We start from the raw sequence: 24,109 nt of genomic DNA, 5'->3' as shown, positions 1-24,109 counted from the left end.
CAGTGGGTGAAAAGTTCCCAGATGACTACTACTGCCGGCACGATTCTGAAATGCACATCCAAAGGACACTTTACTATCCCATGAGGCCACAGGAGAGGATTTGTAAATGGAAATGGCACCATCACATGCCAGTGACAACATGGCGGATGTAGTACTGTAGGTTCCAGCTTCATTCATACTACACACATTCATACTAAATAGAACATATTTTTTTAACAGTGGCACAAGTTTCAAAACTTTCAAAATCTGATATGTACCTATTAATATAGTACGTGATTTCGGAAGCAGCTATATTGATTTTATTTGTTGTGCATCTTGGTGCATCTTTCTGTGTGAGTTTGTTGTGTTGTGTTGTTGTGTGATCTTCAGTCGTTTAGTGTATGTTGCCCAGTTTTTCTCTGTATCCATTTATCCCTAAACCGAATTCTGGACAAATGTGGGCAAAATAATTTTGATTTATTTTAAAAAAATACTTCCCTTGATCTGAGCGGTACAAGACTTGGCTAATTTTCCTAAGTTTGCCTCCTGAACACACACAATTTTTTTTGACTGAATTCTACAATGTTAAGTGGGTGAAAAAAACAAACTCCTTAATCTTGTATTTGGGTCAAAAATGGGCACCCATAGAAATGAATGGGAAAAACTGTAATTTAGAGCATTCTTCTTGTTTTTTTGTAAAAATAAATCAATAGATCCAATACAATGCATATCTAACATACACACAAATGAAGGGCTGATCCTGTACAACATTCTCATCATGGCAAAAAATAAGCATAATTTACATAGAAAATATGGTACTTTTTGAAGTAAATAAATTCAAAAATACCCCCAAAATAAAAAAACACACCATAAATGGATAGACAAAATTTTATCGAAGACAGTGATATAACATTTATAATAAATAAAAAATAGGATCACATCTGAGTCCTCTGTGCCCACATTTGTCCACAATTACAGAATTAAGGGCTATAAAGTGAATACGGTTTGAGGGCTACAAAGTCAGAAGTATACAGTATGATGCATAGTGTTTTAAAATCTGTTCAGATGTTAAAAGTCGTGTAGTGTATTCCAGACTTTGGAGTCAGAAGACGAGATGTAACAAGGTTCACTTGGAATCAGTGCACTTTATGATTAAAGATAAAAATCTGTAGAATTCTACGGAATGGATTTAAATGAAAGTTCTGTGACTGGTTGTGTAAGGTCATGAACATTTAATGAAGCAGTATGGTTTATTAATGAAGCAGTTTATGTTGGTTGCCTGTTGCTAAACAACTCGTTCTAACAAAAGCATTGCTAATGAAAGTGTAAGGGGTGGTGGATGCTCAGAAGCGTGTGAATGACATTCCTGCCAAATTCTGGGAAATCTGTGAAGCTTACGGTGGAATTCTCCATGCATTGATTTAAAGGCCCACTGGTGTCATTGTGTTTAATTACCCTCACAATTTACCCAGCTGTTCTCATGTCTGTGGGATGAATGAGGTTTGTGTGTGTTGTTCCTATTGTCCACGGTCTTCAACAGGTTAGACAGGACCATGTGGAAAAACAGTAGAATGCTAATCACCAATGTCCTTTTTTAGACTTTCAAAGACACACCACCTGCTGCAACACATGTGCCGTATCGCTAGATGGTGTGTGTGTGTGTGTGTGTGTTTTGGGAAGATCTTTATCTTCTCTCGTCTTCCTTCAGGCAGAAGTTCTCCTGGATCACTCTTTGACATACTTCACCAAGCGCTGTATATTTTGTCAAGCATTTTGTTCAACAAGTAGGCGCCACGCCTGTAGTCGTTTCAGACCGTTTTCACAGTTTCCATATCCATGGTGATGTATTAGTGTGTAAAAATGTGTTTATGTTGAAAGGACGTTGATAAATGAACTGCTCTGTCATTGTCCAGACTCGTTGTTTCTATTGGGTTTCAGCGTTTATTTCTTTTTGACCTTGTGTGTTCTGGTGGAGGAAACCAGTTGCTGCCTTGCAAAAATCAACAACATTTAGCAACTCGGACAGGGGGTTTCACATCACACACTTTTCATTTTGTACTCTGAAATAAATTATTAGAGATATAACGCTGTCAGTTAAAGAATCACGTAAAGTTAGGATAGAATCCATTAGACTCTAGAGTGGTTTGACATGTTCCTGTAATCAGTAACGGCTTGTTCTTGTTTCAGGAATAAATGTAATTCATTGACATGGATTCTCATGTCTAAGTGGCACTTATTAGCTTGTTAAGTAAAAGATGTTTCCTGTCGTCATTGGCAGCAGTTGGATTTCTGAAGTAATGTGTGACCGCAAAGACAGGAAGTTCTGAATTAAATTGTGCAAATGCATCAATGTTAGAAATGTGAACTTTTCTGCACTGATGTGAAGTTTATGCTTGGCTGCATACTAAGTGTGGTGTGATACTGTATGTGCAGGGACTAGAGAGATGTATTATATTATAATTATTTTATGACATTTATTATGAAAAGTAAGAAATATCACTGCATTCACACACACACAAAAAATACATAAGTTAAATATTGGAACCCCCTGCAAACCTTGGCCTCAATAGTGATAACTTGAAACATTTGATTATCTCTCAACATGCTTTTTCCGAGAGCATTTATGACACGTTTTCTTGGTGTGATGTTGATGTGCTGTACATGTGCTGAGAGTCAGTCTACTTTGCCTTTCAGTCTGTAATTCAAATGAAATGTTTGCTGCTTGATATGTGTGTGTGTGTGTGTGTTTTCTACAGTATCTCGGTAACACTTTACAATAAGGTTCATTAGTTAACTACATTAGTTAACATTAACTAATAATGAACTGCACTTATACAGCATTTGTTCATCTTTGTTAATGTTAATTTCAACATTTACTAATACTTTATTAAAATCTTGTTAACATTGGGTAATGCACTGTGAACTAACATGAACAAACAATGAACAGCTTTATTTTCATTAACTAACATTAACAAAGATTAACAAAAACAGTAGTAAATGTATTGCTCATTGTTAGTTCATGTTAGTTAATACATTTACTAATGTTTAATAAAGGAACCTTATTGTAAAGTGTTACCAGTATCTCTAACACGCTTCCATTGTTCTTTGGAGATCCTGTGGAAAATGTGAGTGTTGATGGTATTTGTCCATGATGTCTTCATTCCCTCCCTCTCTTTTCCTCATTTTCTATCTTTGCCTCTTGGAGAGGCACAGTAATGGAATTATATTTTCTGGCCTCTCTGGAGAACTGTGAACTTGCCCTCTTGGACAATGGACACATGCTCACACAATGTAATCTGAATATTTGGAGTGTCCACAGCTTCAGGATGTGACTTCAGATTAATCTGTGTTTTGTGTGCGTCTCCTGGAGAAAGTCCGATAACAAGAGCGTTATAGTTCCACAGCTATTGGGGGAATCCCTGCTCTCTCTCTCTCTCTCTCTCTCTCTCTCTCTCTCTCTCTCTCTCTCTCTGAGTATGAACACTGCAGCTGACTAGAATCCAGAACTACTATAAACTCCCTCACTTTTTTTGTATTTATCATCTTCAGCTCGCAAAAATGGCCTTTGATCGAAATAGATAAAAAAAAAAAGAAAGATTGTAAATAAAACAAAGATTATTGGAGTATGTTTTGCAAGAAACCAGACACAACCAAAGTCACAGAATGTTGACCAGCAGTAAATATTTCACAGTGAAGACGAATGAAACATGACTTACAAGGGGGTCCATGTGTGTGTGTGTGTATGTGTGTGACCTGCTTAATGTCTGTCAGCTCCCTAAGTGTATTGTATAACTCATATCTCCACTCTGAAATTCATGTCATGTGCTCTGCTCTATTATCTCTCCTTTCAAGGCCTCCAGGACATTCACTTTGTGACTGTGTGTTGAAATTGTGTAGTTTTTTTTACTTGGACAGCAGGATTGTACTGTAGAGCCATGCTGCATGTTTTATATGGCTTTAAGGGAATAATGGGAAAATGATGACAATTTTTGTGTTTTTTTTTTTTTTACCTTTGACTATTTTACTGTTTGGTCAATACATACACATTTATTTATCCAGCTTATTTACAATATTGCAGCTCTTGTCTTTCCTATTGTTTATTGTATATTCATTGATTAGTTTGTCTTTACATTTGTGAAACAAAATATCCCAGAGCCTCATGTATTATACATTCCCTCTTGAAGCGATGTGTGTGTGTGTGTTTGTGTGTGTGTGTGTGGATGTAGGGTTGAATATTTCCTGAGGCAGAATGTCTCTTCCACACAGAGGCCATTGTCTCTGTCTCTTCTGTCCTAGTGATCATGGCAAACTTTCTGTCTCCTCGAGGCAGACTGCGATGTTTGTTTGCTCAACCAAGCAACAGTGGACAATCACCTGATGCATCTAAGCTGTAGAAATGTGTCATGGCGTCATTTGGCGGATGCTCAGATAATTCAAAGGGCAACTCGGAATGACAGAGATCTTATTAGAAATTTAATAAAACAGTAAATATGTTAGAAAATAAAAATAATAGGTAACAAATATGGTACAATTGAAACTGTGAAACCGCAATCATTTGAAAACAAAATGCTGTAAGTTTTTGGCAAACATATCAGAAAAATTAAGTTGTTTTCAGAATTTGCCAGGAAAATTCCAATTCTCCTGACACTGCCAAAAGTTACAGTGGTTATGAGGATCTCCTTTCTGGCAGGAGACTTTATAGCAGAATACTGGTAAGCAATGTGAATATTTTGGCATTTGCATGTACTGTAAAAAAATGATATGATCAATTAAGTCATGACAGAATGTTTTTCCATTACTTTACCTCATCAAAATAGTTTACTATATTAACTTCTTATTTAAGTTATACAAGATTCAACTTGGCAAGATGTACATGAAATTAGTTAGGATGACTTGTTCTGCCAAAAAATGTAAAGCAGCAACTGATTTTAAGTTTTTAAGTTGAACTGGGGCAAATTTCTTTATAGTGTGTAATTAAAGAATACGTTGAGGGGTAAATTCACTAAACAGTTGCATCACGTTATCCAATTTAACCACCAATCACAACACAAAACTTTGCTGGTATGTTGCTGCAGCATGAGGTTTTTCTTTTATAAAGTTGTCATTCTACAAACACACATTATTTTATATGTAAATTAGTCTTGTTACAGAACTGCTGCATCTGCCACATCCTTGCATTCAGATCCAACCTGCAAGATGGGAAGTTACAGCATGCAAATTGTATTCAGCACACAATTGTTGGCATTTTTGCAGCGTTTTATTATTATGTTCTCTAACACCAGTCGCTAAAACAACAAAATAGCACTATCAGCCGGCGCAATCTGTTTTTAGTGAATTCCCTCCTCTGAAGAACCTCCAAACAATGACAATACGCTCGTTCATCAGTGAAATGAAGCAATTTCTGTAAGTTGAAAGGAGCAGCAATTATCCACAGCTGGATTCAAGATGAATGCGTCAGTGCTCGCTGCAGTAACTCCACTACATGTGTTTTCCCCCTATAGCTTTTGCCAACAGTGGCTTATAAAATGCTTCCAGCATCTGTTTCATTATTTTTTATCTCGTCTTGTTGGTGTGGCTCAGTGGTGGGAGGATGTGAATGATCCAGACTGGCTTTAATCAGGGTTAGGAAAGTGTTTCATTACTCACAGAGACATTTGCTAGAGAAATACTGCATTCACACATTAGATTGTGCTTGTGGAGCACTGCTGCTCTTCCTTATACCTGTACTTATTATGAGTTGTGCTAAGGCAAGCATATTTTATTATTTCATTATTTTTCATATTTACAGTTAGTTATTTTGAACAATATTTGAAAATATTTAAACACCACTAGTGTTATTAATATACAATTATGGTGTTTATTACCATTTTGAATTTGCCTTTTTTTCTGTTTTCATTTTCATTTTTGTTTGTTTAGTATTTTGCTTCAGTTTTAGTTTTAGTAATTTTAATACGTCAACCTAAACTTATTTTTGAATAAGTCTAATTTTCGTTTTTATCTAATATTTATATTTTATTTTATTTCAGATTTATTTACATTAACAAGAAATATGTTTTAATAGTTTTAGTTAACAACAGTTACATTAACAACATTTTTCTTCAGAATCTACTTATTAAAAGTGATCTAATTTTCAAGCATTTTTAAACATTTTAGTGAAGATTTGAAATTTTCCCAATATAACCATTTACTGTGATTATTAATCCACAAAATGTAGAAAAACCCCCCCCGTAATGTGCCAACAATCTGTTGCCTCATTTTTGAGGGAGACAAATGAGAACACTTTTGCTCATTCTCTAAATGATCCCCTGCACTCACCGTAAGCCGTCTCTTCTTGACTCTCTGTCCTTAATGGTCTTTTCCCAGGCCCTGATCCCATATTTGTTTTCCTGCCCATTATGTGATTGTGCAGTACCCTAGCGAGCTGGAATTCCTGGCCAATGTCATCAGCGGTTCCTCAAAATTCCAAGGGTTCGTTTGCAGCCACTGCACTTTATGTTGTCGGAAGGAAACACTTACTTCTGATGTCTTTCATTAAGTGTGTTTAAATCCAGCTGTTTGCTGGTGCTGTACTGTATGTCAGTGAATGTGCTTTACCTTCAGGACTTTGTTTGTTTTTACTAGGGCACACATTGCTGGGTTTTCTCAGGGTGGTTTGAAAAGATTAAAGTCATTCGGCATTGGGAATTAAAACAAACACGCTCTATTAGGTGTTAATCTTTAAATTATTTTAGGAAAAGTAGACCAAATAGCTGTCAGTGCTTGCTCAGTGTATGCTTGCTATGTGTGTTTATGTGTGTGACCTTTTATGTTGTGTGTATGTTTTATATTGTCTGATGAGGATCTTTATCCCCTCTGGCATACAACAACAGCCGTCACACACCTGTTTGCGAGTGTTAACAGCTGAGCTGTGTGTTTGTGTGTTTGCTAATATCTGCCTGTACCTGATCATTTTCACTCGTGTCTCTCTCTACTCTTTTTTCAGCTTTTTTGGCATGATAAAAAATGATTTTGTATTATTTAAAAAAAGTTTATTATTTATTTTAAAGTCTCTCATGATTATCAAGGCGAACAGTAATATTGTGAAATATTATTACAATTTAAAATGTTTCCTATTTTAATTGATTTAAAAATGTAATTTATTCCTGTGATGTAAAGCTGAATTTTCAGCATCATTACTCCATGTCTTCCGTGTCACATGATCCTTCAGAAATCATTCAGACATGCTGTCTTGCTGCTCTTGTTATTATAAATGTCGGAAACAGTTATTGTAATTTTTTTTGCATTCTGTAATGAATAGAAAGAACAGCAGTTATTTTAACAGTTTAAATGTCTTTCACTTTTGATCAATTTCATGCATCCTTGCTGACCCCATTTTTTTAACTGTAGTGTGTGTATGAATTAAAGGAAGTGAAATAGTAATACTGAACTCTGCCTTCCTCTTTGATACTGTTTATTGTTCTCTCATTCTCTGTTTCTATACTTTCTTACATTGCCAACTGCTTTCTCCCTGTCTCTTTCTGTTGGGCTTGGCGCTGATGCAGCGGAGTGCACACAAATGTCAGCGTGCATTCCTTTCTAAACATCTAGAGAGCCTAGGAACCCAAAAACATTAAACCCTGTTCTTGAGAGGGGGCCACAGTGAGCGCAACACACTGTACTTGCCAAATTTACTAGAAAATCTCAAAAGTAATATATCAAAGATCAGTGAAGAATTCGATCTGGAACTTGTTTTATTACAGCGAGATGAAAATGAGAGAGAAAAACAGAAAGTGACCTGGCAGTATTATTCGATTGGAGGGATTGGATTACCCCCAGACCGCTGCGCACATTGCAGCATTTAGTGCAGACAGCTCCATTGGGGGTTGAAGCAAAGTGTAGTCAGATTCAGCCAGCGTCCCGATTAAGTTTCATCTGTGTATGTGTGTGTTTTATTTAAACTGACCTCATTCCACAGATCCAGGGTTAAGTGACATCAGACTTTGGCATTCGGTCAGTGGCTTAGTAGTGTCCATCTTCTTGATTCATATTCCACGCTGTAGTCCAGAGTCTTTGACTGTAGCAGAGCAGTGTAGGGAAAGATTTGGGTAACGGTTGAGTAAAAAGTGCATGTGGCACTTTCCATGAATAACTGAGTATAAAAAACCCTCATTTGGGTCTGAATATTATATTTCTAAAAACAATTTCTGTTATTTTTGTCTTAATTATAATAATATATTTAGTTAATATAATTAAATTATGAATTTATTGATTTATTTTATTAAATATTTATAAATATTATTAATATTATTATACTATTAGATACTTAACATAATAAGTTATCTCAAACATGGGATTTGTGTCTTTACTACTTAGTAATGGGATAGTAATGTGACAACAATGTGTACCCTATTCGAAAATTTAAACTTTGACTGAATGAAAGTGAAATACATGGGTCATAGTCATAGTCACATGTGTGCATGTGTTTAGTAAGCCATAAGATCCACTTTGAGAGAGTTCATCCTTGCTGTTTATTTGTGCACATCTAAACCTGTGAAAAAGCTATCAACACAGCAGGCGAACAGAGCAAACAGTGTGCTGCGAATCTCTCTGAGTAAACAAAAAATGGCACGATGGCGGCCCAAATATACAACACACGCGATGCTGGGGAGGACAGGACATGTGAAAAATAAACACAGGTGTTGCCATTATTTCAGGCAAGGTAGAGTATAGGGTCAGCCTCTCATGTTCAGTCTGTATCCTAAGCTCATATTTGGCCTGAAAACAGTTTTTCCCCTAGTGTACAGTATGTTGACATGAGTCCTTGCCACTCTTTACCCTAAACTAATATATTTTCACAGTGGTAACACAGGAGAAATACAAGCCAACCTCAGAATGTTTTATGGTTTTCTACGCAAAGCACTGATACTTTCAGATCTAAAATAATCTCAAAAACCATACAGATTTTCAGCTAGTTGTCTTTTTATGATTTCCAATATATCCACAAAACATGCTTCAGTGCTCTTGTGTGGAGTAATGCCCTTAAATCGTTCTCTCTCTCATTGCAGATAGTAAAGCTATAGTGGATGGCAACCTAAAACTGATCCTGGGGCTGATATGGACCCTAATCCTGCACTACTCCATTTCTATGCCCATGTGGGAGGATGAGGACGATGAGGATGCCAGGAAGCTGACACCTAAACAACGCCTTCTGGGCTGGATCCAGAACAAGGTCCCCCAGCTGCCCATCAACAACTTCCACAGGGACTGGAGAGATGGCAAAGCCCTCGGTGCCCTGGTGGATAATTGTGCCCCTGGTGAGCAGAAGTCTGTGGTTTATGACCACTTGGCGACAGATGTGTCATGGTACATTAATCACATGCGGTATTAAATGGAAAACTTTGTTCATTAGCTTCATTAAGTAGATTCAGGGGTCAGTAATAATCATTAGGGCGATGTCATGCAGAATCTGCTTTACCTCAGAAGATGAGAAGCTGGTCGGATAATTACGGCATATGATCTCACTATGGAAAAACCAGAGCCAAGGGAAGAAGAGAAAAAGAACAATTGGTGACCTCAAAACAAACGATCACTCCTTTCCAAAACATGATTTATAAATCAAATGCCTCTGGATAGGTTTGGACTTATACTAGTGGAAAATCCAGAAACCCATGCAGTTCAGAGAGGGTTTAATGGAGGGTCAATTCCGCTTGGAAGTGCACGTGTCCACCCTTCTCAACTCCATAATCAAAGCAGTCATTCTGGCATTGTGAATGTACTCAGGACAGTATAGGACTTGGCCATATATCCTTTGGAGAATTAGGGATGTGTATAAGAACTTACCTTGATTTCACCACCAAGCAGAACAGGTTTCTAAATCAACATTCTTGTTACAAAATTCTTATCAAATAATCAGAGGTTATTGCTAGTGCCGGTATTTGGCAACATTCTTATCAACTTATAATTTTCTTCAGATTTTCTCGGGATAGTTAATGATAAGCATTAGGATTACGAACAGGGACAAGATGAACTTGATAAAGACTTGAGGACTTAAGGACTTGAGATGAAATACAAGTAAAGACATATTTTTTCTTCCATGTTGTTATTTACCTCAGAGTTAAATGGATTATTGAAAAGGAAAAAATGAAGGGAAGGTACTTGGCTCAATTTATGAGTTATTGATAGGGTGGAGGCAGGTCTAATTGTAAGAAAGGGCCGGAGTATAAGTCAACGAAATGATTGGAGAAATCCGACATACGTCGAAATCTGACGTTTCACTGGAGGGTCAAAAAATAAAAAAATAAAAAATTGAAACTTCCATGGATGACTTGTTCAAAATAAGATCAACAACATGCATTTAGAAAATAGATTGGGTGAATTTTCATTTCAGACCGATTTGAAGGCACAAAAAGAATTAGTACTAAATGCCTTGATTTGTTCAGCACAATAGCGCAAGTGTTGAAATGTTTTCAACTCCTGACAAGGCATTTTGAGGTGTGTTTAAAAGAGTCAAACATGTTTGTCAAATGCTAACAGCAGTTTCATTGTCCTTTAGTCATAATAGAACAGAGAGCAGGTGTAAACGTGGCGGTGGGTGGAAGACAGCTGTACACTATGGTCTCTGAGCTGCACTCAAGGCTGAGTTCACACCCAGGCACATCGGGTCACAATAGATGCACTGCTCTGACATTCAATATCCTTTTAAGTGTAGAACTGGTATTTGACCAGTGTCAAAAACAGCATGTAATATTAAGATTGATTCATCAGTAGAAGCAGTTAAAGGTCATAACTGAAAGGTCTGCTAACTAAAAGTTGGGTTGAGGCCAGCAAGAGGTGATAGGCTACGTCAACTATTACTATTGAGCAATTAAACAATTACACTGCTAGATCAGATGGCTTCACTGCTGCATTTTTCCTTCTTTTACTGACAAACTGAAGGATGTGGCCATAAAACAACAATTGTCTTCAAATTTAAAGGGCTGACATTGTGACCCTGAGGTGAAAGACGTGATATCTTTGCATGTTTCAGGTTTATATGAGTTTGTTGGCTCTGCTAGCTGCTAATGAGCCACTGGTCTCTGCTGTAACTGAATGGAAAGTGTCAGAGGCTAAGACAGCAACCATGCTTAAGTGAAAACACATGCTGCTATATGCCATATTTCCTGCCAACATGCACTTCATTATATTTTTCCTCATGCATGTGTGGAAAAGCATCTCTTAGCAGGAGTAATGTATTACTAAGTATTTATTCAAGTATTTCAGTGTTTATATGCTTGTTACATTGCTTGCATTTCGTTTTTTAATTTTTGCTAACTTTATATAAAAACTAATCTTCCATTGACTTGCACTGAAAGAATGTTCAAAATCATTAAAAAATCTGATTTCTGACACAAAAATCTGACATTAAAAGTTATGATTTCATTGTAAAATTTATATCATAAGTTGTGATTGGTCTTTTTCAAATGATATGATTTTTTTTTTTTCTCATTTGATTTAAGCCGCATTCACATGCGTATGAATGGAAGTCAATGGAACGAATGTGTAGAGTGACCACCCCTTTAGATTATATGATTAATTATTATGTTATATGGAAAGTAAACCATGTTTGGGACGTCTCTATAGCTTTTATAACCATGCATTCCCCACAAAATAGCTCTATTCTTTACTCTTTATCTTGGTATTTCCTTCAGGCATTGCTGCATACAGGCTGTATCTGTGGCCACATTCACACCTTGTTTACCTCCCCTGTAGTTTCCTCCTTCTAATCTGTTTTCCGCTCTTAACAGTGGTTCTGTTTCCCTTAAGCCACCATCTTGGATCTACAGGGAACTGTAAATACCACTTTTGGCAAGTGTAAATGCATTAAAAAACTAAAATTAAAGGTTTATCAGGGTTAGCAGCAGGAGTGGGCCTGTTACAGATACTCACTGTCCGACCCAAGTATGGGGCCGCTGTGCTGGAGGATCCTGGAAAACAAACCCAGATCTGATATTAACGTTTTGGCAGTCAGTGAGGAGTCTTGTGGTTTCAAGGCTCTCTTGTTCCATTTGAACTAAACACCTCTTGCTCTTTGAGTGTAATCCAGCATATAATAACAGTTTTACTCCAGACGGCACTAGTGTGTGTTTGCTTCAGGGAAGCGTTTGGTGCTACAAGCCTAACCGCGTTTAGGTTGGAAAAAAAAGGTGAAGTGACGGGAAACTGCACATCTGAGAGCATTTAAGGTCAAGTCGAACTAAAGAACATGGTTTTAATAGTTCCTCGCTGTGGAACAGTGGGCCTGCAGCCCAAGATAAAGCTCAGACTTGTCTCTTCAGTGTACATCCATGCAAAATGCAAGATCATTTTAAAGTTGGACAGTGCATTGTAGTCCTGTTCTAGTTTAGAAAATCAGTGCTTCATAAAGAGTTGAGTAACTATTTATATAAATCTGCTAACTCTTTCTTTCACTTCATCTAAGGCCTGTGTCCGGACTGGGAGACATGGGACCCGAGTCAGCCAGTGGAGAATGCGAGAGAAGCCATGCAGCAAGCCGACGATTGGCTCGGTGTGCCTCAGGTAAGAAGCAATCACTCATATTTATTAGGACTTATGCCATCTAGCCTAATTTCAGGCTGTTTTCTTCTTAAGCGGAGGAGGACTGGTTGTTTTGTAGGTCAGTGTTGACTGTAAAAAGTTGATATAAAGAATACACTAGAACACAAATTTGTGTAATTGAGTCAGATAGAGAGTCCACGTCTCTTGAGAGAAAACCATAGGTCATTGAATGCTTTGAGCATGTAGGATATCACTGCAACGGGAGAGGTAGAGCCTTAAGTTATGGGTTTTAATAACATGATGCATATTTCTCTTCCTGTCCCTGTTGGTCTCCCATTCAATCTCCATCATCTTTCTGCTGTGTTAAATACCATTTAGAGCTATTTCCACTTAGCTCTTAACCGTCAAGCCTAGCGTTAAATATAGCAGGACACTTAACCAGTTGGACATGAAAGACGGGACTGAGGGAAGAGGAGAGGCAGAAAATATTTTCCACAGCTTTAAAAACCTTAAGTGCACTTCATCAGTTTTATGCCGTAGACCGTCACAGCGCAGAGCTGTTTATATCTGGCAATCGATTCTGGCAGTAACAGTTCTCAGAAAATATGTCAAATAAAGTCAGTGAGTCATGCTTCTTCATCTTTTTTTGCAGTGTTTCGCTATCTGATGTAGCCATTACAGGGCAATGTTCCCTCTACAAGTGAAATAATAATTTATATCTGGTGTGTTTGGTGAAGAAGACATTCAAAATGTGTTATACTGGTTGCCCCAAGAGCTGGGTTGAAAGATATTGCTCTAATGTCATCCAGGAATCAGGATTGAAATCAGAGATCAACCACTATGTAGCCTGTGACATTTGAGCTCTAACGTTGCACTTATGCCCTGTCAGGTGATTGCTCCAGAGGAGATTGTGGATCCTAATGTGGACGAGCACTCAGTGATGACCTACCTGTCTCAGTTCCCCAAAGCCAAGCTCAAGCCTGGTGCCCCTCTGCGATCTAAAACCTTGCACCCCAAGAGAGCCAAGGCTTACGGGCCAGGTGAGAAGGACAGATGATGTTAACACTTTAGAATGCCAGACTGTGAGTATGAGATACAACATTTACTATACCTCAACCCACACCTCTGCATCTTTGAATCTCTCTGTAGGTATTGAGCCCAGAGGCAACGTCGTGTTGAGGCCAGCTGAGTTTGTGGTGGAGACTGTGGAGGCGGGACTTGGAGAGGTGTTGGTGTACATTGAGGATCCAGAAGGCCACACAGAAGAGGTCATCTTCTAACTCATCAAACTTCTTTCATGATCAAAACAAGCCAAATATTTACTTGTACACCAAGCATGTTCCTGGTGGTATTGGCCAGATTTTTGCTGTTTCATTGAACCTAAAAAAAAAAAAACCCAATAATAATAATAATAACATTTAATACAATTAATAATTTCATTATTTTTATCTCAGTTAACTAAATAAATATGTGTGTAAATAAAATAAAATTTTATTTTTACAGCCCCATCAGTAAGATTCAAGTATGCTTTCTGTTAATAAAGCATACTTGAATCTTACTGATGGGGCTGTACACAAGACCAAAAAAACTAAAAAAATTATGTTTTGACAACTAACTGGTGAATGTCTTACTAATATGTCCTTTTTCGCAGGCTAGAGTAATTCCCAACAATGACAAGAACAGGAGCTACTCTGTGGTCTATGTTCCAAAAGTGGAGGGTCTTCATAAGGTACTAATAAAATAAGCAATCCACACTGGCTTTTGTTGTCACTTTCCAGTCATATTTTCAAGATTAAAGGAGAACTCCGGTCAATTTTAGAGTGCTGTCAGTACAGAGAACAACGACAAAAATCAGAGTTGGCGATTCATATCTTTCACATCTACTGCAGTCAGATTCACCGTGTTCACTCTGAAGGAATCACTCACATTGGCTGTGCACTTGTAATGACACATCAAGGATGTTAAGAGGCTAAAAGCAGGTTTAAAACTTGCCCCATTTAAGTCAACAGGGTGCAAATTTTTAAAAGAGGATAACACGGTGTAGGCAACATCGATTTTTGTCGTTGTTCTCTGTACTGACAGCACTCCAAATTTACAAAAAAAATGAGCTCAATGTTAAAATTGACCGGAGTTCTCCTTTAATGATTTTTACAATCTTTTTGGGTCTTGATAGCAGTTTTTTAAGATGTGATAAAGGGTTCTTAAACTGTGGCAGATGAAATGGAGTAACTCAATCTGAGGGATATTTCTGTCTTCCTCCAGGTGAAGGTGTTGTTTGCTGGACAGGACATTGACAGGAGCCCTTTCCTAGTAAATGTGTCTAAAGCATTGGGAGATCCAAACAAAGTGCAGGCCCGTGGGCCAGGTTTGGAACCGGTGGGCAATGTGGCCAATAAACCCACGTATTTTGACATCTACACAGCAGGTAATGTCAGGAAAACAATGTTGTTTGCTGTCTAAAACTAAAGACCAGATAAAGATCCTTCATGTATTTGTGACCCCTCAGGTGCAGGAGCAGGCGATGTCGGCGTGATCATTGTGGACTCTCAGGGTCGTAGAGACACGGTGGAGATCATTCTGGAAAACAAGGGCGACAGTGTTTTCCGCTGCACCTACGGCCCCATTCTGGAGGGCCCTCACACTATATATGTGACATTCGCTGGCCAACAAATACCCAGAAGTCCTTTCACTGTTCACATCTCAGAGGGTGAGACCCATGTCCTCACTTCCTGACTTAATTCCTTGAAAATATGTAACCTTATTAGCTAAAGGTCCTGCAGAGTTCTTTTACAGTCACAGTCACAGTTACATAATTATTTAACACCAAATCTGTTAATGCACCAAGAAAACAACAAGTGCATTTTTTGCCTGAACCTTCGACTTGTTGTTTTTTGCTGCATTAAAAGTATTCCATTCTAAAATGTCTACTGCCCCTGCTGAAAAGACCAGCTAAAACCAGCTGTTTTTCCGGTTAAGTTGGTTCGCTTGCTGTTGAAGCTAGTTAGGAAAACTGGTAAAGACATTAGAGTGAAGACTGGAATCCAAAACAGAAGTTACAGTAAGCTGGCCTATTCAGCTGGGGCATTATGCACCTAAAGAGCTTATTTTACCCTTCTAAAGGTGCAGTCACATTTACTGTTGCTCTGCGAAATTTCGTGGCCAAAAAACAGTCTTTCCAATAGGGCAAAAAAGTTCTGCTCACAAATTTCACTCATTGTTGGTTACATGAATTCGCCTTACTGACCAACAGATAGCTGCTGGTTTTGAAAGTGACTTCGGTGTGATCTGTGCTATGCTGTTGACAATAGACTATGGACCTTTTTTGCCCGTGAAATTTCGCTAATGTGACTGTACCTTAATGACTTCAGATTGTTTGATTGACAGCATGCTAATACTGGACAACTCCCAGAGAGATCCGCTCTCTGTGGCACTGACTGAGACCAGGTTGTTTGGTTTGAGCTCTGTGCTCATTGCTCCAGGGGTCCACCACCCTCCCGATGATGACGAAACGCTTTATTGTGTTTCCTCTTTCCTTTCGCCTGTGTGTGTTGTTCTAGCTCCTTCGAGCGGCCGGCAGATCGGCTCACCGGTTCAGATAATCCCTCAGTCTATACGCACGCCGCCCTCAGAAAAGGCCAAGAAAGTGCCTCCCCCAACACCACCCAAACCCAGGCGACCAAGTTAGTACGGGCCACCCGGGGGGTGTGGCAGATGCCTGCTCGAGCTTGGCCCCCTCTCTACTGTCTCCTCCCCTTACCCTGGATGTGTCCTCCTGGGCACACCATCTCTGGCTCGTTGGCATGCGCTGTCGCTTTGCCCTCTGGGGCAGCTAAAATCAACAGGATGCTCAGATAGAGACAGGAAGTGATGGGATGAAAGTGTGTGTGAGTAAAAGTGAGAGTGTGAATACGAATAAGAGGAGGATTAGGCAAGTGTTGCAAATGCTGCTGCTGGTCTTGTTTTTACTGACGCAGAAAAAGAGCCACCTTTCACTGGTGGGACTGGACGATCACTTACCAGAAGCTCAAAGCACCAGGATCACTTTTGATTTGATTCTGCTAATATTTTCTGATTCAATAACTCAGAATTTAACAAATTTAACAAAATCCTATTATTAATTAATTAACTATTTAAATAATAATAATAATAAATACAATTAACAAAAGTAACAAATTGATTTAAACTAAAGATATGAATTAATCAGAATAATTTATTATGTTGTTTAATTTTATTTTTGTGTTAAAAACAGCCTTAGTTTAAATTACTCACTGTAACCTGAACTGACATTGGGTCTGTTTCACACCTGCAATTTTAAAAGCATATTAAGCATAAAGCATAAAGACAAGATGCCATCACTTGGTTTGGCATCAGAGAGCCAATGGCTGAGTGACCGTCTGAAAGATCATCATCCTCATCCCATTGTCATCATGATCATGATCATCATCATCACCTGTGCAATTGCTCGATTTGGCCATGTTGTTCCATAAATACTAACTCAGAGAATGGGAATGCTTTGATTATCTGTCTTAACAACCAAAATATACAATAAAGTAACTAACTCAATTATTAAATTCATTTTTTCCACATTTTCCACCTAACATTATTTTGTAGACTTTTTGTCTGCCTTTTTATCCAGCGCTGGAAGAAACAGATACTGCGAGAAGAATTTGTTTGATCAGATATGAGAAAGAACTTAGAGAACTTAGCTGGGCTGCTTTTAATAGACATTTTATTGCTCTAAAAGTGCTCATTAGTGGACTTGATGGGTTAAACACCAAACCCCAACAGTAGGCCGCGTATTTCAAATAAAAAATTGTTTTATTTGAGCAGAATATTGTTAAAGTTTGGTTACATTTTTCACAGCTGGTTCTTGTAACTAATTGCATATATAGTGCCTTTTTATAAGCTCTTGAAAACATACATCAGCTTGCCTGTAGTTTTCATTTTTGTGCTCTCACTACATTCCTAATGGAGTCTTTATGAGATTGCTTATTGCATTGTCATAGGCTTGTAAAGGAAACATTCTGTCTTTGGTTGTTCTTTCTTGCTCGTACCTTTGGCTGGGTCCATGTGCTGGTTCATGCATAATCTCAACTAACTTCGACAACCTCTACGTTCATGTGTGTATGGGTCTTTTTTGCCGTCTTTTACTTTTCACCTTGTGAGATAAAAAAAACAACAACAGCAAATAAAAAACACTCTTTCCTCTTTGTAGCGAGTAACCCAAATGCCTGTCGGGCCATTGGACGTGGCCTGCAGCCCAAGGGTGTGCGTGTGAAGGAGGTGGCCGACTTTAAAGTGTACACGAAGGGAGCAGGCAGTGGAGAACTACGTGTTCAAGTCAAAGGGCCAAGTATGCGTGCAGCTGTTTCTACTAAAGCAACAATTGTTCATTTTTATCTGTTTTAATCAGCATTGCTTTGCAAAGTCAGTTAGTTTGAATGAAATTTTGTGTTTTCAGGAGGTGGCGATGAGCCTGTGAAAGTACAAGAATTGGGAGACGGTGTGTACGAATGTGATTACTATCCCATTTTCCCTGGAAAATACATCATCACCATTACTTGGGGTGGCCATGCCATTCCCCGCAGGTAAGGGCGCATATAGACCCCTGTACAGTTTGATATCTATTACGCATCATCAAAGAACATATTGAAATCCATTTTAAAAGGATTAAACAGAATATGGAAATTACTAAAGAGATAATCTAGGAATTATGCAGATTATCATGTACAAACTTCTCACTTCTGATCAAAATGTGTGTGTGTTTAGCCCAATTGAGGTGATCATAAGTGAAGATGCAGGCCCTCAGAAGGTGAGGGCATGGGGTCCAGGCCTGGAGACGGGCATGGTGGGCAAATCAGCTGACTTTGTGGTTGAGGCCATTGGCACAGAGGTTGGAACTCTGGGTAAGAATCTTCTTTAACGTCATTGAGCCTCCTGAGCTGGTGTTGTATCCAGGGATCTAGTGTTTATGGCAGGGGTTCTCGACTCTGGCCCTCGAGGTCCACTTTCCTGCAGTGTTTAGCTCCAACCCTAATCAAACGCACTTGAACAAGCCAATCAAGGCCTTCAGGATTACTAGAAAGTTACAGGCAGGTGAGTATGATAAAGGTTGGAACTAAACTTTGCAGGAAAGTGCAGGAACCACTGTATAATAGTCTGATGAGATGCCTTGGTAATGGTGGAAAACTCACTTCCATACACAGGTTTCTCCATCGAAGGCCCCTCGCAGGCTAAAATAGAGTGTGATGACAAGGGTGATGGATCTTGTGATGTTTTGTACTGGCCCACCGAGCCAGGTGACTATGCGGTCCATGTCATCTGTGATGATGAAGATATCAAAGACAGCCCCTTTATGGCCCACATCCTCCCTGCAGCCAATGACGTCTTCCCTGAGAAGGTCTAATAATAATGATTGCACATTTGTTGGGAATAATAAATGACAGCGGTAACTGAACTAACTCTTTTTTTATGCAGGTTAAGTGTTACGGACCTGGGCTGGAGCCAACGGGGTGCATCGTAAACAAACCTGCTGAGTTTACAATTGACGCCAGTGGAGCTGGAAGAGGACATCTACAGATTTATGCTCAGGTACATTTTCATACAAGTCCCAGATGCTTCATGCCTCATGCCTCACTTCACTGGTACAAAATGTGTTTGTCCTTCTTTTATTCAAGGACTCAGAAGGCTTCCCCATCGATATCCAGATCACAGATAACGGTGACAGTACATATTTCTGCGTCTACATACCCACCAAGCCCATCAAACACACTATCATCATCACCTGGGGAGAGGTCAATGTTCCCAACAGTCCATTCAGGGTGAGAGCTCACTGTCAACAGGCAGATTTCAGCCAACTGATGACATTTTTATGTTGCTGTTTGTCAAGAACTTTCGTGAATTGGATCTACAACAGCTCAGCCTTTCAATGAAAGTTCATGACCACATTTTTCCAGTGTTAGATTTCACACTTTCCCTTTTCATGACCATGTTAGATCATAGGTTCCATATTGGATCACAGCTTTATTAGAACCACTGTCCTCCAAAAGCTTTCACTTCTTAGTTTTACAATATGTAACTATGGTCTTTCTACATTTCTCAGGTGACCATTGGAGAAGGCAGTCACCCAGAGAATGTGAAGGTTCATGGTCCAGGAGTGGAGAAGACTGGCTTGAAGGCCAACGAACCCACATACTTTACTGTGGACTGCAGTGAGGCCGGACAAGGTCTGAGCAAACATGACTGCTAACGTTATTTAAACTCATATTTGAAATTTGGAAATTGAGCTTATTTCCTTTTTTATATCTGTTCTGACTCCTTAGGAGATGTTAGCATTGGGATTAAGTGTGCTCCTGGCGTGGTGGGACCTGCCGAAGCAGATATTGATTTTGACATCATTAAAAATGACAACGACACGTTCACAGTGAAGTATACACCCCCTGGAGCCGGACGTTACACCATCATGGTGCTTTTTGCGGATCAGGTCAGTCTTAGTCTATAATATGAAATTATTCGGTTTGTTATTTGAGTTCTAAAAATGTTTTTTTTTTTTGTTGTTGTTTTTAACAAATTTTTTAACAGGAAATACCCATCAGCCCCTTCCGTATCAAAGTTGATCCATCCCATGATGCTAATAAGGTAAAAGCAGAGGGTCCTGGGCTCAGCAAGACAGGTCAGTTTCATTTCCAGCAACTGAAATTAGAAAAATAGTAGGTAAAAATAGCTCATCTCATCTGCATGTTATGTGTCTCTGTCACAGGTGTGGAAGTGGGCAAGCCGACCCACTTCACGATCTACACTAAAGGAGCAGGCAAGGCCACACCTGAGGTTAATTTCACTGCAGCTGGGAAAGGAGAAGCCGTCAGTGACTTTGAGATCATTGATAACCATGACTATTCTTTCACTGTGCGCTACACTGCGTTACAGCAGGTGAGATGCTCCAGCAGTGGGCTACGTTTCATAAAAATGGTCACCATGTGGTCACATGCTATTATGGTATTATAAATCTATTATGGAATTATAAAATATCCTGCTCAGTCCTGTTTTTTTGTGTGATCCAGGGTAACATGAGCATATCTGTGTGCCATGGTGGTGACCCCATCCCCAAAAGCCCATTTACCATTACTATCGCTCCTCCTTTGGATCTCAACAAGGTCAAAGTTCAAGGACTCAACACCAGTAAGTCCACAGCAAGTCAAATCTTCAGGCTATTTATGTGCGGACTGAAATAATAACTATGTTGATTGAACATATTGTACATATTTTTTGTGCCTGCGTGTTTAGAAGTGGATGTAGGGAAAGATGAGGAGTTTACCATTAATACACATGGTGCGGGAGGTCAAGGAAAGGTGGATGTCAAGATTACCTCACCCTCTCGCCGGCCAATCCCATGCAAGGTGGAATCTGGAGCATCCAATGAGGTGCACACAGTTAAGTACATTCCGCCAGAAGAGGGGCCCTACAAAGTTGACATCAGCTATGATGGAAACCCCGTGCCAGGAAGTCCTTTCACGGTGGAGGGGGTGATGCCTCCAGATCCCTCAAAGGTAGGAGTCACAAATAGGAGAATGTGATTTGTTTGTTTATATGTCATCGTCTTATTGAACCGTAATTTTCCTGATTACTGCAAATAATATAAAATATTTGTTACCTAAATGATCTCATCAGTGTTCTGTTGATGGAGACAGTGCTTTTATTGTGCTTTGGCATTTCGATTCACTCTAGGATCCTTTCTCAAGCTTAAGGCTAAAAACAATCCTTACCTCACAAGTCCTTCAGAGAGTTCCTCAGAGCCACTAACCACTAAGTCAGAATGATCCATCTAAACTAGAACCAGATTTTGTAAAACATAATTTCTTGATCCTCTGTTTCTTTATTCCAGCAATGTTAGTTCCAAAGTAAACCAATTTAATTGAATTTTATTTTATGTGTGCTTTTCTTGTTTGTATATATGCCTGTTCTCTACAGTGCTGGATTGTTCCAGTGAGCGTTTTCTTTTTCCGTGAGCCAGATGCTCCAGATTGTATATCAGTTGTGTCACTGAAGAAGCCAAAAACAAACACAAAAGGCCATTAAGCCATTGTTGGAAATGATTAGAAGACAGTTTGTGTTTATTAATCTGTCTGGGAGAGGTGTAGTGTGTGTAAGTGTAACTCAAGTGTTCATCCGCATGTGGAATGGCTGCTCCATTCTGTCACTGGGCCGAGGTCGCACTGAGGATCATTAGATAATTTGTCTGTATATTACCAAAAGAGATACAGATCTCTGACCATAAATGGATATAAATGATACCATCTGACTTTGAAAAATGTTGGACTGTCCTCTAGCACTGTAAAAGCATGTTGTATCATTGAATTATTGAAAATTCGATGCACACACAGAGTGGCCATTACAACTTAGGTGTGCATTAATTGTTTAAAATTCCAGAGTTTCTGAATCTATTATTATGCTTACCACATATGCCACGTGTATAATATAATTATATTAAAGTATTATATTTTCTGGTTCATTTTCAGGTTAAATTACTTTTTAATTCCTGATTATTTTAAAGTTTCTAACAATTCTGGTTTGATACGTCATTGAAAGGCAATCTTGACAACAGTTTTGTCTCATTTTCACTTCAAGGTGCGAGCATATGGCCCTGGCCTGAAGGGTGGTATTGTGGGTAAACCCGCTCCATTTGCCATCGACACTAAAGGCGCAGGTACAGGGGGTCTCGGGCTGACTGTGGAGGGCCCGTGTGAAGCAAAGATTGAGTGCCAGGACAATGGAGATGGATCTTGCTCTGTGTCCTATCTGCCCACTGAGCCTGGAGAATATTCCATCAACATCCTGTTTGCTGATGCTCACATCCCTGGTTCCCCCTTCAAAGCCATGGTGCAGTCCGTCTTCGACCCCAGCAAGGTTACAGCTAGTGGACCAGGGTTGGAGAGAGGAAAGGTCAATGAAGCAGCGTCGTTCACGGTGGACTGCTCTAAAGCAGGGGAGGCGGAGTTGACCATCGAGATTATTTCAGATTCAGGAACACAGGCAGAGGTTCATGTCCAGAATAACAGCGATGGAACTTATTCTATCACCTACATCCCTCCTTTCCACGGAATGTACACCATCACGATCAAATATGGAGGACATGCAGTTCCTAAGTTCCCTGCAAGGGTGCAAGTGGATCCTGCTCTTGATACCAGTGGAATTAAGGTCTATGGTCCAGGAGTGGAGCCCAGAGGTAAGGAGGGCATCTAAAATCACACTTGGTTGAATGTGTTTAGTACCATTGTGCTTAGCAAATTCTGCTATATTTTCACAGGGGTACTCCGAGAGGTCACTACACACTTTGTTGTTGACACTCGGGTTCACAACAAGATTGGTGGAAACCACATCAAAGTTCGTATTGTTAACCCATCAGGTGCCAGCACTGATGCGTACATCACTGACAAAGCAGATGGCACTTACAGAGTAGAGTATACCGCATATGAGGATGGTAAGATATCCAGTAATTTTGTTGAATTGATGTGTCATTTTGTAAAACCTGATCATTAAAATTAAAAATTTAATTAAAATTAAAAGGTAAGCTGGTATAAGTGTCTGCCCTAATCTTTAATCATTAATTTAACAGGCTATATTGGCATTTCTTTCCTCCCTGAGAATCATGACACACACACACACACACACACACACACACACACACACAGAGAGAGCGGTCTGCTATTCTGAGCACGGCTGCTGTATTGATTGTTCTGTGTGGGGGTCAATGTTGTAAGATGGAAATTCATTCATTGTTCATTGTGTTTTGAGCAGAGCCTGCTGATGTCTTTTTTTTCCCCATGATGCCTTGATAATATTCCATCACAACTATTGACTGAGAGAAAAACACAGTCTCTCTATATGGCCACACACACTCTCTCTTTTTCTCTCTTTTCTTTTTCTTTAAAGGTGGTAGTTCTTTAGATGTGCACCTTTAAAGTCAACCAGTCAAATCGGATCTCGCCAGAATGAGAAAGTACTTTCCAGCTTCATATATGTACATATGTTATTTTTGTGTTTGTACAGGTGTGCATCTTATAGAGGTGCTATATGATGACGTACCTGTCCCCAAGAGCCCGTTTAGGGTGGCGGTGACTGAAGGTTGTGATCCCAGCCGTGTACGTGCTTACGGTCCTGGTCTGGAAGAGGGTCTGGTCAACAAATCCAACCGCTTCACTGTGGAGACCAGGTACATATTCCTATGAACGTCCTTTGAACATGAACATGAAGGGCTAATTTGGAAAAACCAAGTCTCGATAGTATGAAATACATACCATAAAAGATTTTAAAACCAAATTGTGCATGTTGAATAGTTACTTACTCTAAGGCAGGGTTCACCAATCTCGGTCCTGGAGGGCCGCTGTCCTGCAGAGTTCAGCTCCAACCCCAATTAAACACACCTGAACCAGCTAATCAAGGTCTCACTAGGCATACTAGAAACTTTCAAACAGGTGTGTTGGAGCTGGTTGGAGCTAAACTCTGCAGGGACAGCGGCCCTCCAGGACCGAGATTGGTGAACCCTGCTCTAAGGTAGTAAGGTGGTCACCGGTAGTGATACTCTGCAGTAATATCAGTAGGAATCCGCACAATCTGAAGT

The 24,109-nt window shown here is 39.4% G+C and overlaps 1 protein-coding gene across 8 annotated transcripts in view; it reads left to right on the top strand.

Annotated features, from left to right (window-relative positions):
* Positions 1-24,109, top strand: part of flncb (filamin C, gamma b (actin binding protein 280)) — a 52,943-nt gene that overhangs the window by 11,182 nt on the left and 17,652 nt on the right. For 5 of the 8 annotated variants that reach the window (XM_084112680.1, XM_084112679.1, XM_084112676.1 and 2 more), the window contains exons 2-24: positions 9,024-9,272; positions 12,416-12,513; positions 13,382-13,532; positions 13,642-13,760; positions 14,144-14,221; positions 14,755-14,917; positions 14,999-15,199; positions 16,050-16,172; positions 17,708-17,845; positions 17,954-18,080; positions 18,262-18,398; positions 18,699-18,892; positions 18,970-19,083; positions 19,170-19,313; positions 19,595-19,718; positions 19,815-19,975; positions 20,074-20,164; positions 20,252-20,421; positions 20,553-20,670; positions 20,776-21,038; positions 22,117-22,714; positions 22,796-22,969; positions 23,539-23,701. In XM_084112680.1, the coding sequence (XP_083968806.1) occupies positions 9,024-9,272; positions 12,416-12,513; positions 13,382-13,532; positions 13,642-13,760; positions 14,144-14,221; positions 14,755-14,917; positions 14,999-15,199; positions 16,050-16,172; positions 17,708-17,845; positions 17,954-18,080; positions 18,262-18,398; positions 18,699-18,892; positions 18,970-19,083; positions 19,170-19,313; positions 19,595-19,718; positions 19,815-19,975; positions 20,074-20,164; positions 20,252-20,421; positions 20,553-20,670; positions 20,776-21,038; positions 22,117-22,714; positions 22,796-22,969; positions 23,539-23,701 (3,898 nt within the window). The remainder of the gene's footprint in view (positions 1-9,023; positions 9,273-12,415; positions 12,514-13,381; positions 13,533-13,641; positions 13,761-14,143; positions 14,222-14,754; positions 14,918-14,998; positions 15,200-16,049; positions 16,173-17,707; positions 17,846-17,953; positions 18,081-18,261; positions 18,399-18,698; positions 18,893-18,969; positions 19,084-19,169; positions 19,314-19,594; positions 19,719-19,814; positions 19,976-20,073; positions 20,165-20,251; positions 20,422-20,552; positions 20,671-20,775; positions 21,039-22,116; positions 22,715-22,795; positions 22,970-23,538; positions 23,702-24,109) is intronic. The other 3 variants (XM_084112682.1, XM_084112678.1, XM_084112677.1) reach the window with 1 other exon arrangement.

This window comes from Abramis brama (assembly GCF_963993115.1).
Source record: "Abramis brama genome assembly, chromosome: 4".
NCBI classification, from domain to species: Eukaryota; Metazoa; Chordata; class Actinopteri; order Cypriniformes; family Leuciscidae; genus Abramis; species Abramis brama.
The sequence above is the reverse complement of the archived record's forward strand: the minus strand, read 5'-3'. Positions and strand labels throughout refer to the sequence as shown.